The sequence below is a fragment of the Echinops telfairi genome, unplaced genomic scaffold (genome assembly GCF_000313985.2).
Source record: "Echinops telfairi isolate 266 unplaced genomic scaffold, ASM31398v2 ScPeMD7_7457;HRSCAF=8495, whole genome shotgun sequence".
Lineage (NCBI taxonomy): Eukaryota > Metazoa > Chordata > Mammalia > Afrosoricida > Tenrecidae > Echinops > Echinops telfairi.
In genome coordinates this window covers 31,569,649-31,584,781 of record NW_022111357.1, presented here as the reverse complement: position 1 = coordinate 31,584,781, position 15,133 = coordinate 31,569,649, and the positions used below count along the sequence as shown (strand labels likewise).

General features: G+C 45.7%; 1 protein-coding gene across 3 annotated transcripts in view; it reads left to right on the top strand.

Moving 5' to 3' along the window:
- PRDM2 (PR/SET domain 2) overlaps window positions 1-15,133 on the top strand; it is an 88,475-nt gene that overhangs the window by 30,624 nt on the left and 42,718 nt on the right. For all 3 annotated transcript variants that reach the window (XM_045298797.1, XM_045298798.1, XM_045298799.1), the window contains 2 exons: window positions 9,607-9,759; window positions 14,983-15,109. In XM_045298797.1, coding sequence (XP_045154732.1) covers window positions 9,607-9,759; window positions 14,983-15,109 — 280 coding nt within the window. The remainder of the gene's footprint in view (window positions 1-9,606; window positions 9,760-14,982; window positions 15,110-15,133) is intronic.

Here is a 15,133-nt window from a genome sequence, read left to right as displayed (position 1 = left end):
CTACCCACGATGCAGGACTGGCCTCTCCCGGCAGTCTCTACCCATGGATGCAGGGACTGGCCTCTCCCGGCAGTCTCTACCCACGATGCAGGGACTGGCCTCTCCCGGCAGTCTCTACCCACGATGCAGGGACTGGCCTCTCCCGGCAGTCTCTACCCATGGATGCAGTGCTGATTCTTAATCAGCTCGGAGCTCTTGTCCTTATCTCCTTTCACAAGCAAACAGGTTGTTAATAAGCCTTCTTCCAATCCTGATGGTGTGCTCTCTTGTAGTCCAGTTTCCCGGATGATTTGCTCAGCGCAGAGATTGAACACGTATGGTGAAAAGATAAAACCCTGACACAGACTTTTCCTGAGTTTAAGATTCTCTCTTGGTCCGTGTACAGGTTCCGCACACACTCTTTTCCTGATTTTAAATCATACAGATCCCCTTGTGTTATCTGGAAGATTCTCTTGGTCTGTGTACAGGTTCCGCACGAGCACAGTGAATTCTGGAATTCTAATTCTTTGCAAGGCTATCCATAATTCCTTCTGTTCCGCACAGTTGAGTATCTTCACAGTCAGTAAAACACAAGTAAACGTTTTCTGGGAGTCTCTGCCCTAGGGAAGATCCGCTGCCATCAGCCGTGGCATCCTTGTCCTGCAGCCTCTTCTGAACCCTGCGTGAACGCCTGGCAGTTGATGTTGGAATTATTTTCATCAGAATTTTCCTTGCATGTGATATTAATGGGGCTATTTACTCTCATAAATAAAGAATTTCCAAGTTTACAACCTTGGAAACCCTATTTTCAGTCATTGTGGATCAGCAACTATTCAGTGGCAGTATGTTTGATTTTATGTTTAATGGTTGGTGTAAGAAACTGTTGTATTACTGTGGCATCCTTACAGGTGCATAGATACTATCCTTACAGAGAGCACTGTATTACAAAATATATCTTCAGGTGTTCTTTTTGACGATGAAGGTGATACCATTACTCTTGAATTTGTCTTTCTCAGAATAACAAACTGTAAGTTTATCTAACTTAAAATGGCCAATTCCAGTCTATTTCAATCATTAATGCCCAGGGTATTGATATTTAAGTGTTCTATTTCATGTTTGCATATTTTCAATTTTCCCAGGGTCATACTTGGTACATTTTGCAGTCTGATTATTAATGTATGTTTTCATTTGTTTCTTCTTATTTTGACTTGTGCCTCATCTACAAATGAAGGTACCAAAAACATTTTCTTCTTTCTTGTACTCCTTCTTCTTAGCTTCCTATCCCCCCCAACCGCCCCTGCCTGCCGCCGAGGAACCATTAATTCAGTTATTGTTTCTGTGGATTTACCCATCCCGGATTTCATATACCTAAAAATAAACAAAAACAAAAAGAGTCATAAAAGCTACCAATGACAAAATAAAATAGAGAAAAACCCCAGTTGGAAAGAAAACAAAATATTAAAAACTAGAACAATTTTAAAATGGGTCAAACATGAGATCAAGTGACCAGGTGTATGACTAACTTACCTGCATCTGCCATATGCCACTCTTAGTGCGCTCTGTATGCTGGCAAGGCTGCTCACGTCACTGCTCTGTGTTCAGAGGGAATTCACCAGAGGCTTACTCCACATGTCTTTCCCCATCTTTTATTTTTTTAAAGCAGTTTATTGGCACTTCATTCACATGTCATACAATTCAGTGCTTCAACCATATCAAGAAGAGATGTACAATTTTTACCACAGTCAATTTTAGAACATCTTCTTTTCCTCCTTATTCGTGTAATTTTTTTCAATTTTGGCAAAAGTATACACAGCAAGACATTCACCAATTCAGCAACTTCTGTATGTATAATTCCATGCCACTAATTATACTCCTTGTGTTGTACAACCACTATCAAGATCCCTCTCCAAGTTTTTCATGAAAATAAATTCAGTGCCCCCTAAGCAAAAACTTCCCCCTTCACCCATAGTAACCACAGGTTGTTTGGTTTCTTCCTTTTTTTTTTAAAGTAGTTTTCTTGACATGATCTTCACATATCATACACGCTTCCACAGCTAAAGAGCTTCTAAAAAGAGTTGTATATACATCATCACAATCATCTCTAATGCTCCCTCCCCGCTCCCACACTCACTGATCTTTGCCCAATGCCTCTCCCCCTCCCCTTCCCAATAAACCCTTGCATCCGTTCTTGTCTGTATGCCTCCACTCTGTGCTTCCTAAACTGGGAGACCTAACAGAAACAATAACAACCAAACGTGAAGAGAAACAGAAACAAGAAAACAGTAATAATCAAAGATAAAAATAAAGAGTAAGAAAACCCACCAACAGTATTTAAAAAGCTAGATAAGAAATTCCTTTCTTGGAACAATCAAGAAATATTTGAGCATGAAGCAAATTCAGGTTAGGTCAAGTGAAAGGTCAGCTGACCAAGTATCATATATTACACCCTATTTTTTGTAAAACTGCTATAATTTTTAAATGGGTCAAAAGAGGGATCAAATCAGATGTTACATTTTTTTACCTTGCTATATCTATTCTAATTATCTCTACAATACTTTCTGTCTGATGACAAGGCTATTTATATTCCTCGACTGTGGTCCAAGGTTAATTCACCAGAAGCTTAATCTATGTGTGGAACCTGAAAAAGGATTTGGGGTTTTCATGGTCACCCATAGCTTTCTGCCAGCCAGGTGTTCACATTTTAAATTCTGATATCATTCCCTCCTCTGGATTTGGATTATATTATTTACAATCCTGGGATCACACAAAGGTTGGGGCACTTTGTCGATGTGGACTTAGTTGTGGCTTCACATAGATGTCTGTTTGTTTGAAGACCAACCTTAAGACCACAGACGCTATTCTTTCCAATAGCTGGGCACCATTTAGTTTCTTGACCATACTTTGCTGTAGCATGAAGGTTAGCTAACTTGTTGTAATAGTCATAGACAAGTACCCTTATCTGGTTGAAAAGAACTTGTGTATAGATTGGTTCATTGAAAACCTTTGATTATCTTCCTGACATGATCACTGAAGTCAAAATAGGTGCATAAGCAAATGTGTTGAAGCAAGCTGAGGGTGCCCAGCTATCAGGCTATTAAAAGATAATAGCATCTGGGGTCTTAAAGGCTTGAAGTTAAACATGCCGCCATCTAGCAGAGAAGCAACAAGTCCACACTGAAGAAGCACACCAGCCTGTGTGATCATGAGATGTCAACTGGATCCAGTACCAGGCATCGGAAGACCCCCAACAAACAAATATATTGATGCTAATGATGGGGGTAGGAGGGGAGACCCAAAGCCCATCTGTAGACATTCCTTGACAGAAGGGTCACAAGGAAGGAACGAGTCAGCCAAGATGCAGCATAGCACAGGTGAAACACACAACATTCCTCTAGTTCAGTGGTTTTCAACCTTCCTAATGCCATGATCCTTTAATACAGTTCCTCATGTTGTGGTGACGCCCCAACCATAAAATTATTTTCGTTGCTACTTTATCACTGTAATTTTGCTACCCTTATGAATCGGGTGACCCCTGTGAAAGGGTCGTTCGACCCCCAAAGGGGTCGCGACCCACAGGTTGAGAACCACTGCTCTAGTTCTTTAATGCTCCCCCGTCCCTCCTGTTATCATGACCCCAGTCCTACCTTACAAATCTGGCTAGACTGGAGCATGTACACTGGTACAGATAAGAGCTCTGAGCACACGGAATCCAGGACAGATAAACTCCTCAGGAACAGTAATAGGAGTAGCAATACCATGAGGGTAGGGGGAAGTGGGGGGAGAAGAGGGAGAAATGGGGAACCAACTACAATGATCAATGTATAATATCCCCACCCCAGGGGGATGAGCAACAGAAACGTGGGTGAAGGGAGACAGCGGATGGTGTAAGATATGTAAATATTAATAATTTATAATATATCGGGGGTCCATGAGGATGGGAGGGGGGGAGAAGAGCTGATACCAAGGGCTTAAGCAGAAATAAAATGTTTTTTAAATGATGATGGCAACATATATCAATGTGTTTGATATAATTTATATATGGATTGTTTTAAGAGCTGTACGGGCCCCCAGTACAATGATTTCGTAATTAAAAGGGAAAAAAAGAGAACAAAACAGTGATTATATGGGAGTATTTCTTTCTGGGGATCAAGTTAGGTGAACTTTAAAAAATTGGAGATTCTAAGGATGTCTTATTCCATGGCAGATCTTGAGTGGGAGTCTTACCTGCTTTTGTGCTGCATCCATATAAAAGGAAGGAATTGTAGTCCCACCTCCCTCACCCAGTTGTTTGTATTGTTTTCGAGGTCTTGAACATGCAATCCACTGCCATCAGTCTGTTAGGACTCACGAGGACCCTTTAGGGCTGACTACAGCCGCCCCTGTGGGTGTCTGGGACGAGAAAGCTCGACAGGACGAGAGTCTCGCCTTTCGTCCACAGTGCAACTGGTGCTCCAAGTGCCGCCCGTGCAGCGAGCAGCCGGTTGTGCCGCCGGCCCCCGCACTTCTGTGACCTGCTAGTTCTTAGATACTTGCAGGAGCATTCGGTCTCCTTTTTGAGGCTGGGGTCTGGAAACCAGTAACTTAAGCTAAATTTGATTAGAAACCGAGGATTGAGCAACTAAGGAATTGCTAAAGCAAACAATTTATCATACTACTTCCTTATAAAGTTAAACTATAAAAATGAGAAAGCAACACTTAAAATTTTTGTCATCATTCAAACTTTTAAAACACACACACGTCCACCAAGCACATTATTGGGACAGAGTGCGTCGCTGTGTCTGTCATTCACCATACTTTCTGCTTTTCCCACTCCTGACTTCAGTGGTTCATTGCCGTGGCCAGGCAGGACTCATGATGATGGACACGATGATGGGGTTAATTAAGAAAGTTACTAGGTTGCAGTGCAGGTGAGAGTTTCTCAGGATCTAGATGTTCAGTAGAACACGTTACTGAGTTCCTTCAGGGATGCTGAGAAATGCCCAAGCTGCCACTCCAGCTAAGCCTCAACTGGAAGGCATCCACCTCGAGCTCCCGCGTCAGCGCCCCCGGCTTTCACAGTTAAGTGCCAGAGACATCCCACTCCAGTAAGGCACCACCTGAAGACACTCAACTCTACCTTTGTGGGTCAGTAAGCCAAACGCCCTCCCCCCCCCCTCCCAAGGACTCAGAAGTAAGTACCACCACTCCACAAGCCCGCCTCCTGCTCCCCAAATGCTGAGCTGTACTCGCTCAGTGGCTGGGAAACCCACTACTCTCATGCTTGGCCCCGCAAACCCTGCTGCTACTCTGATGGCACAACTGCCTCTGGATCCAGGAGGTTCGTTGTGCAGGGTCTCAGGGTTCAGAGTAGGACTGCCCTCGTGGGTTTCCAAGACTGTACCTCTTTTAAGGGAATAGAAAGCCACATTTTTCTTCTATAGTGAGCCTGATGCTTTTAACCCAGTACTCCGTGGATGAAAAGAAAATTCAGATAAGGAAATGACAGGAAGGATAATTTTACTTCTTAGAGGAAACTACTGTTAATATTTTTGTATATTTAGTTTCAGATTTTTTTTCTCACATGCTTATATGGTTAAAAAAATGGTGTCATATAGCACATCCTTTCTATAAATGACCTCTTCAGTCATCAGTGTAGTGTGATTATAGCACGTGCTATTAAGCGTATTTCTTTATTTGTTTATCGTTGTTTTCTTTTAATTTCAGAAATATCTTTATAATATATTTACTGCAAACAGTCTTAAAATACAAAAATAACTAACAAAAAATAAAAGTTCCCACATAATCGTATAATCTTTATCCAGTAGTTGTTTTTAATGTCTGTTTAGTGTCCCAGTATGTGGGTGAGCCGCAGTTTACTCATCTAATTCTCTATAGTTTTCTTTTAGCAACGAGTTGTAAACTGTGCGGTAAGCCATACTGCTGGGACCAGCTCTCTACATCACCAGTTCCCAACCTGTAGGTTGCAGCCCCTTTGGGGGTCGAACGATCCTTTCACAGGGGTCGCCTAATTCATAACAGTAGCAAATTTACAGTTATGAAGTAGCAATGAAAATAATTGTACAGTTGGGGGGTCACCACAACATGAGGAACTGCATGAAAGGCTCACAACATTAGGAAGGTTGAGAACCACTGCTCTACGTGCATCTTGGTGTAACTGCCCAATTCTCTCATTATAATACTTCTTAGCTTGTACTGATTAGAGCATGTGTACACTTAAAGATTAAAACAATTTTTATTAAGTACAACTGAATTCATCCAAAAAATGATACCAATTTGTTTCCTGATCATCAAAAATTATTTTTGATGATCACCTTTTTCAATCAAACCAGCTAAAACTTATTATTTAAAAACCTAGCACATACCAGCCAGTCTGACTTAGAAGACATCATAGTGCCTTTTGAAGTGAAGTTAGCTAGACATATATAAAGACTCCCCTCAACTGGAACACTTGCTCATTGCAAGGGTCTGCATTGTCCCGAAGGGCCAGCAGGTTCTGACAACAGCCACTCTTGAGCTCTCGGGGCTGGCCAGAGACTCCTGCTGCCTTCTGCCCGCTGTGGACCTCAAGTGTGTGCTGCCTGCAGTCCCAGTAGTCCAGTTAGCCAGGGCATCATGTGGCCGGGGCGTGAGTGGGGCTCTGCTGTTGTGTCTAAATTGAAGCAAGACATTTTTTTCCCTGAGCCCAGCCTCACTTATTTCTGAGGGTACAAGGTGAGACAATTCCTCGTGGGTTGAGAGAAAGTAACAAATAGGAACTGATGGTGTTTATGGGCCGTCTACTCTTTTCCCCCTTATTTGACCAGCCTAGGAAAGGTGACCCCCAAAGTAGTTCAGAATGAATGCAGCTTCTATCATTTGGGTCTGCTAAGTTTACCATCCAGAGGAGCCCCTGTGGTGTCATGGCTTAACTGCAAGGTCGGCATTTTGAAGCCATCGTCCGCTCTAGGAGAAAGAGGAGGCTGTCTGCTCCCCTAAAGAGTGACAGTCGCAGAACCCACAGGGACAGTGCCACCCTGCCCTACAGGGTCGCCAGGCGTTGACATTGACTGGACAGCAGTAAGTTTAGGGAATTTGTTTTAAGTGGAGCTTGAACGTGTGCTTGGGTTGCTGTCTCTGCATAACCGTTTGTGGGCTGCTCTTTTCTTTAGCGGGAGAGGAATGGGTGTGCCTGTCCGAGTGTTATAAGCGTATGGGTGGCAGGTTCAAATGGAGTCTCTCTTAGGCTGGGTTCTCTAGAGAGAGAACCCAGGGACACTCATCTCTGCGTAAGAAAGGACGTTTTATGGAGAAGCAGCTTTGCACCAAGAAGGTGCCCAGGTCGACTGAGCTGATGCTAGCCAGGCTCTTCCTGGCTCACACAGCTTCAGGCCAGTGAGGTCAAAAGGTGAAGCAGGAAGCACGGAGATCCCGGCCCGTGGGTGCAGAGTCCAGGATCCAAGGTTGATGGGAAGATGGCAGGGCACCGACCGGTCTCCTGGTTGGTGGCCCGCATGGGGCTGCCTGGAGGCTGACACAGAATCCCAGCAAGGATGAAGGCACAGGGCGAGAGCGAAGGAAGCAAGTACCCGCTGTCTCCCTTATCGGAAGGCACGCCTCCCAGGAGGCATCATCAGGCTGGGACCTGATTGACAGCTTGGACTCCACCCCTCCACAGGTGCAAGGCGACAGAAGCCCTAACTGCCACAGAATCTAATGCAACATGGGTCACCTTTCTTCCAAACGTGCAAACAGGTGTTTAAGTAAACAACCAATTATTGAAACATTTTCACTGGGGGGAACTTTTACAAGGGGACTTCAAACAGTTCATGGGAAGATGCCACTGTTTTTCAGTTCTGTGTGTTCATTAGCTTTTTGATTCCCTCCCATATGGTAGTGACAATATTCTCTTGGTGCTTACGGTGACTGAGGAGCCCAGGTGCCCTAGTGGTTGTGTGTGGCGCTGCGAACTGCAAGGTCAGCAGCTCAAAACCACCAGCCGCTCCGTGGGAGCATCGAGGGGCTCCCTACTCTCTCCTAAAGAACGACAGTCTCAGAAACTCACGGGGGCTGGGGCCCCTGTGAGTTGGCATCAGCACGATGGCAGTGAGTTTGGGTTGGTTTTTGTGGCGATGAGATAAAGCAGTGGCAGGTCAGTGGTGCTTGTGCTGGCTCCCGGGTCCGTTCTACCTCTGGATGTCCCAGGCCACAGAGCTGCAGTGTCCCATGGGCTTTACTTGACTGTGCTCCAGACAGAAGGGCCCATCTTCTTGCTAACTCCTGGGTGGGCTTGAACCACCAACCTTTGCCAGCAGTTGAGCATAAACCGTTTGTGTCAATGGTAGTGGGTATGTGTGTTTAAGGAGATCCTTCCATTCATTCTATCGTTACTACTTGAGCGCTTAGTACATGCTGCACACAGGTTCAAGGTATGGGAAGTACTGCTAGGAATAAAAAGGCCAAAATGCCAGTTAGTACTTGGGAGTGGGGGCAGAGGGGAGCGCTCACGAAATAAAATAGGTCAGTCGGTAGTATTGTACATTAGAAATTGTACAAGTGTTTTGAAGAAGATAAAAGGTGGGGGTAGGGATGCTGATGGGAAGAGAATGGCATGTACCACGTCAAGGATGGTGTGACTCAATGGAGCATTTTTTGCACCCTAGTTTTGGGGAAATGGACATACATGTGTACCTACAGAGATCAAGTTAAAAGCGTGGTGGTCAGGAGAAGCTTCTTGCAATGGTAGATTTGCTCTGACTTCTGAGAAGGCTGGAGTTAGGGGTGGCTTTCCTGGAGTGTGTTCGTTAGCACCGTGTTGTTGCCTGAGGGGTGCCTGAGCTAGCAGCAGACTCTGCCACCCCAGAGCACGTTATGCTAATTGCTAGAGACCCCCATAGCCTCTACAGCAGCGGTACCTGTGGGTCACAACAACCCTTTCACAGGGGTCACTCGATTCATAACAGTAGCAAAATGACAGTTATGAAGTAGCAACAAGAATAATTTTATGGTTGAGGGGTCACCACAGCATGAGGAACTGTATGAAAGAGCCGCAGCATTAGGAAGGTTGAGAACCACCGCTTTACAGTAAGGGCCCAGGGACTCGGTAGCCCAGCATTCCTGGGCCCAGGACTCTGCTTCTCTTAGGACCCCCAAGCGTGTGAAATGTGGGTGCTGCAGAACACTGCTGTAAGCTCTAGCTTTCTCTTTAAGTGACACTCTGGGGATTATAGTTGTCATTTGTGTTTCCGTTCATATTTGCAAAGCATTTGAAGGTCATCAATCACTGTAACTAAAACAGCAGGGTGAATGTGACTCTCAACAGCTCTATGGGAAAATCGTGAATGAGAATTACTTAGTTTTGGGACCTCGGTTTCCACCGTACATGCTTTTTCTTTTCTCTGTGCCCTACGTACATTGGTTCCATAGGAGGGAAAAGAGTTACCGTATATATTCGAGTATAAGCCGACCCGAATATCAGCCGAGTCACCTAATTTTACCACAAAAACTGCATCAAAAATGTGCTGAAAAACTCGACTTATACACGAGTATATACAGTGTCTTCAGTGTTGAAAATGGAAACATTCAAAAGATATGCCCTCTGATTTTAACAAAGGTCTGTCTCTTTCTCGTGTACCCCACCTCCCCCAACAGGTCTATTACCCCAATTTGGGATGGATGTGCATTGATGCCACCGATCCAGAGAAGGGGAACTGGCTGCGATATGTGAACTGGGCGTCCTCAGGAGAAGAGCAAAATTTATTCCCACTGGAAATCAACAGGGCCATTTACTACAAAACATTAAAGGTAACTGTTGGTCACTTTGCTTGCTTTTCCCGAAATGCTGTCCTTAAACAGTCTTGACGGACAACAGCATTGCAGACCTTGAAAGAGTTATAGGCAGTGTGCTTCAGCTCCAGTGTCCACATACCCTAGGATCTGTGTTTTAAGTACACGGTTGCCCCAGCCTCGTGTGTGCGCGTGAACCACAGCATGAAGCTCGTGTTAGGTAATTACAGACTGTCTCTTCCTAGACACGAATGAGTTAGTCTGTGCTCAGACACAGAGCATAAGAACTGCCCGACCGGCAGGTTGATCCAGCTATAAGCGGCTATCTGCGTGGCCGTGGTGGACTGTCCACCCCTGGAAACAGTCTTCACTGGACACACAGCGGGATGCTCTTTCCTTTCCCCAATGTCTATTTCAAGCAGAAACGCAGAACGCGCGTGTCCTCCTGCCAGACTTTTATTTGGATCATTCGCTGTTGGGGAGGAAGAGGAGCACGGCAGGTTCACGGTGTGCGGTGGGTCAGAGGTCACACTGGCCGCTGCGGTGTTTCTGTGGCATGCCAGCCCCTGCCCGCCTGCCTCGTTCCCCGGTGACCTGCCCCGCTCCCGCACATAGGTGCTCTGAGCCCAACTTGGAGGCCCCAAAGGCTGGCGCCTTTGCGCTGCCAAACTGATATGCTTGTCAAAATTGTTGTGAGGCAAATTTCTCTTACTCCACTGTCTTTCATTAAAATGCCATCATTTGGGGAGAGGGGTAGGGAGGGGCATGGCAGCCCGTGAAACAATAATCTTCACAGAGTTGAAAATTTTTTGATGAGCAAGCACTTAGGACAGCAGACAGCCTGCGCGTGCCAGGAATCCCTAGTAGGGCAGCCGGTCTCATTTTCTCTGTAGCACAAGGGGCTTCAAGAAGTACGTGGAAAAATGGAATGAAAAGACAATAGAATTTTTCCAAGAACTCTTTGAAGCCCCCTCATAGTTAACGTGATCTCATCAGCCAGTTGCATGGTCTTTTACCTCATCTGTCCCCACTTCCGTGCTGCCCATCCCAGTAGGAATGAGCTTTTTTGTGATGGTTTATCATTTAAAGTGTCTGCAGCCTTAATTTCCTTTCTGTTGGACTGTAAACCAAGCGTTCCTAGTAGGTATTACTGTCCAATTTTGCTACACTGGAACTTGAAATTTGATTCAAGAATGCGTCTTGTTCTCATGACTGTTTACAGCGTGTGGGCTACATCAGGTTGGGCCAGTGAGGTCGAGTCCTGGTGGAGATGGATACATACGCATCAGTCCCCGTGAAGAAGGAAGCCTCAAGGGAAAGCAGGCTCGGGGACATATTAGGACACTTGCCAGTGTCTTCATTAGACCTCAAGTTCAAACATGTTCATTTTGGAGGCAGATTTACAGGAAAACTGAGAAGCAGAGAAAGTATTCATTAGGAAAATGGACTCTGAATCTAGCCTGCCAGGATTGAATCCTGGCTTGTGTGTGACCCTGGACAAGTGTTTCTTGGTTACTACTTGGTGACTTGACTGGCTGTGTGACCTCACGGAGATCACCGTCCCTGCCTCACCTGTAAGATACAGATCACCCTCGTATTGATCTCATACGGTTGTGATGATACCTGAGTAATACATACTGAATGCTCGCGTCTGGGAGGTGGCTCGCTATCTGACAGCTATTGCTTTTACAAGGGGCAGGGGTGGTGTGAGTAATTCCCCATCAGCTGCTAATTTACAGGTTGGTGGTTTGAACCCATCCAGTAGATCCACAGAAGAAAGGCCTGGCAAACTGCTGTTATGCAGTTTATAGCCAAGAAAACCCCGTAAAGCCGTTCTACCCTGACACACGTGGGGTCATTGCCTGAGTCGGGAGCCTATTCCAGGGCAGCTAACATTCTTCATGGAGAGGTGGTCTGCTGTGGTGGAGAGTGGGACTCTGGAGGCTTCTAGATGTGTGACCATGGAGAGAGACTGTATATTGTAGTTTTCTCATCTGTAGAGAATCCTAGAGAATACTAGTACCAGTGTATACAGTTGCTGTAAAGGTGAACCAAATCTTTCAGCAAGACAGTAAGTTTCTCTGAACAGTTCCTAGTCCAATGTGTGCACTCAGTTAACTTGCTATACTATGATTTTCACTTCTCTTTATCCAAAATAATGCAGGTTTTTGTTTTTCTTTTTGCTCTTTTTAGACCTCCCTCTATCGTAACTGTTGATGTTAGCCCTCGTATGCACAAGGCTTGGCAGGTTCCGAGTCAGAGATTATCTTATTGTACCCATTGTTTCCAAGTCCAGCCTTCTGTGCGTTCGATTTTAGGAAATAAATGATATTTGCCGTTCTCTGGGCTTTATAGTGCCGTCTCAACTATTACCCAGAAAGTTGGGAAATCTCAACTCTGGTTTCATTCATATTAAAAGTGATTTTAAATTCTCCAAAGTTAACTGTTAAGCCTTATAGCTGTTAATTGTGCTATTGGTTATTTCCGCTCTGTACCATGCGTGTTTTGATATGAGTGTCCAGGGCAGATAATGAGCAAGTCCATACCAAACCGTCAAAGCCACTGCTTCTGCGTGGACTCTGACTCAGTCACCCTACAGGCCAGACTAGAACTGCCCCGCCGTTTCCAAGGCTGTCAATCTTTATGGGAGCGGAGGTCCTTCTCCGAGGAGGGACTGGTGGGTGTAAATTACTGACCTTTCAGTTAGCAGCCAAGTGCTGCACAACTCTGTTACTAGGCAATCTGTGAACAAATCACTAAATAAAATCGTTTTTGATGGTGATAACTGCTTTGAAGACAGTGACGTGTGATAACAAATAACTAGTTGAGTCAGGGAAGGCCATTCTGAATCCCATGCAGGATGAGAAGGAACTGACCGCACAAAGACCGATGGGAAGAGCAGTCTAGGAAGAGGGAACTGTAGGAGCTAAGAATGTGAAGGAGGAGTAAGCTAGATTTGCATTTACTTATTTTTTAAGGAATTGGAAAACGCCAGTGGGGCAGGAGTGTCCACCCACATGGAGGTGGGCAGGGGCCACCCACAGCGAGAAGTGTGGGCTTTTGTTTTACGTTCAGTGAACCCATTTGTGAGTTTAGGCAGAGGTCTGACCTCGGATGTTTAGGATGGTGCTGGCTGCTGGGTGGGGGATCGGCTGGAGGCCGTGAAAAGCGGGCGTCTTTGTGGGCCTCTTTGGTGTGCTCTAATAATTCTCAAGCATTTCATTTTTACCTAGTGTCGAGAAATTTATTGAAGCCCTTGCTTTTTCTTAATTGGTCTGGTAGGATTTATATAAAAGTTATGTATATAGATAATTCAAGAAGAGAGTGTACTTGGTTTTATAAAACTTTAGAACCCAAAGAGAAAATTGGAAGAATTAAAATATTAAAAACAAAACAACACACAGTAATATAGTACAGAAGAAAGCAGTCATTGATTTAAGAACTGTTATTTTCCTCTTCGTAGAAAGGCTTGTTTTTAGCTGTCTTAATGTAAAGTTAGACTGCGTAAGCCCACTGCCCTGCTGGGATTCTGACTCGTGTCCCTAGAGCAGCTAACAAATCGGGTTGTCCTTACACTAGCTATCCACCAGCCTATTAGTCATCTAAAAATTTAATATGAGGAGGTAAAAAATGGATACTGGCATATTTTTATATTGTGTGCTTTAACTTAGGTTGTGAATGTCCACTTAAGGAAAGAATTTGGTCTCAGTATAAAGATACCACCCTTCCCTTTGCAATTAATTAACATGGGGGGTGTTGCAATTTGAGACAGCAAATAACCCCATTCTTCCTCAAAATTTCACCCATTAGTTTTAGCAGCTAGTGATGATATTTTGCCTGAATCAATCATACTGTGATGAGTATCGAATGGTGATTTTCTGGTAGACGTTTTTTATTGATTAGTTGGGATACTGCTCTAAGGAGAGGATTTCCCCCCTCACTTATTTCCCAGTTTGTTCTTATCACTGTGGGCTTGTAGACTCTTATTCTGTGGGTTTGGATGTAATTTTACTTGCATCAATCCCTGGGAACCTTGTGAATAGCACAAGAAGCCACATCTCAAAATTTATGTAGGGGTCTAATTTTTGTGCTCAGGATCTTGTTCAGAATGTAATCAGTTTATGTCCTCACCACTCATCATTTCCATATATGTCTGTTAAAAATCTAATATTTTATACTAATAGTATAGAGATTCCACCCCAAGACTACATCTACCCTCCAGGTCTGGAACTTGAACTCAACAGCCACTCAAGATCAAAGGCATAGCATTTACCCAAGGACAAAGCTCAGAGGGTTAAGAAGGAAAGGGATGCAAGCAGGAAACACGGGGAGGAAGTGCTGGTGCACTGAGGGGACAGCAGTGGTTGTTGGAACAAAGTGCATAGGAACTTGAGTGTAAAATTGATGGTCTCTGTAAAACTTCACCCACGTCACAATAAAAATGTAATGTTTGAGGCATAGAATACAGGTTGAGTGTAGACCCGTCTTCTCACTGTCTCGATGTCTCCTGCAAATGTCAACGCAGTGAAACTTCATGGCCCTCAGCCGACTGGTGGGACTGGGGACGGGATGGATTTGTGGGACCATTGCATAGGCCCCGCGCTGCCTCCCCTCCCGGTTTGCATTTCTGGGTGATATAAATAGCAGTGACTTCTAGTTCTTCCTTGTCCTCCAGCGTCACTTGCCTTTGGAATGGAAACGTGCCTGGTAATTAGTATTCAGCACCTCTTCCCCTGCCGTCTGGCTCTTCTTAATTGTGCTTTAAATTTCTCACCAATTTAGGCTTCGTGGGCTAAACGGTTCCATGTTTTATTTTTTCCTCCTGCGTGGGTAGCCAGGCGGCTTTGGAAAGTCCCACTGGAGAGCAAGCATATGGCATTTTTTCAGGAGAAAACGGCCCGTCTTGGGCCACATTATTGGCTGGCTGCTGGCGAGCGCCCGCCCGGGCCGTCGGGCCCCAGTGCATCGGGGCGCCTCCGTGCCCGCTCGCGGCCCGAGCGCACGGCTTCCCCCGCGGAGGCGCGCGGCCGGCGCCGGGGAAGTGAGGTCCTCCTTCCAGCAGAGGGTTCCTTCCCCGCCGGCGGCTTCGGCGGCGGCGGCGAGGAAATATGCGCGGCGCCGAGGCCAGCTGTTTTGCGATCGGCGCCGCGGCTCCCGCCCCTGGCCGAGCGCCCGCGCCCCGCCCTCCGCCAACAACCGCCGCTCTGATTGGCCCGGCGCTTGTCTCTTCTCTCCCTGCAGCCAATCGCGCCTGGCGAGGAGCTCCTGGTCTGGTACAATGGGGAAGACAACCCCGAGATAGCAGCTGCGATTGAGGAAGAGCGAGCCAGCGCCCGGAGCAAGCGGAACTCCCCGAAAAGCAAGAAAGGTAGGAGCCGCCGCCGCCCGCCGG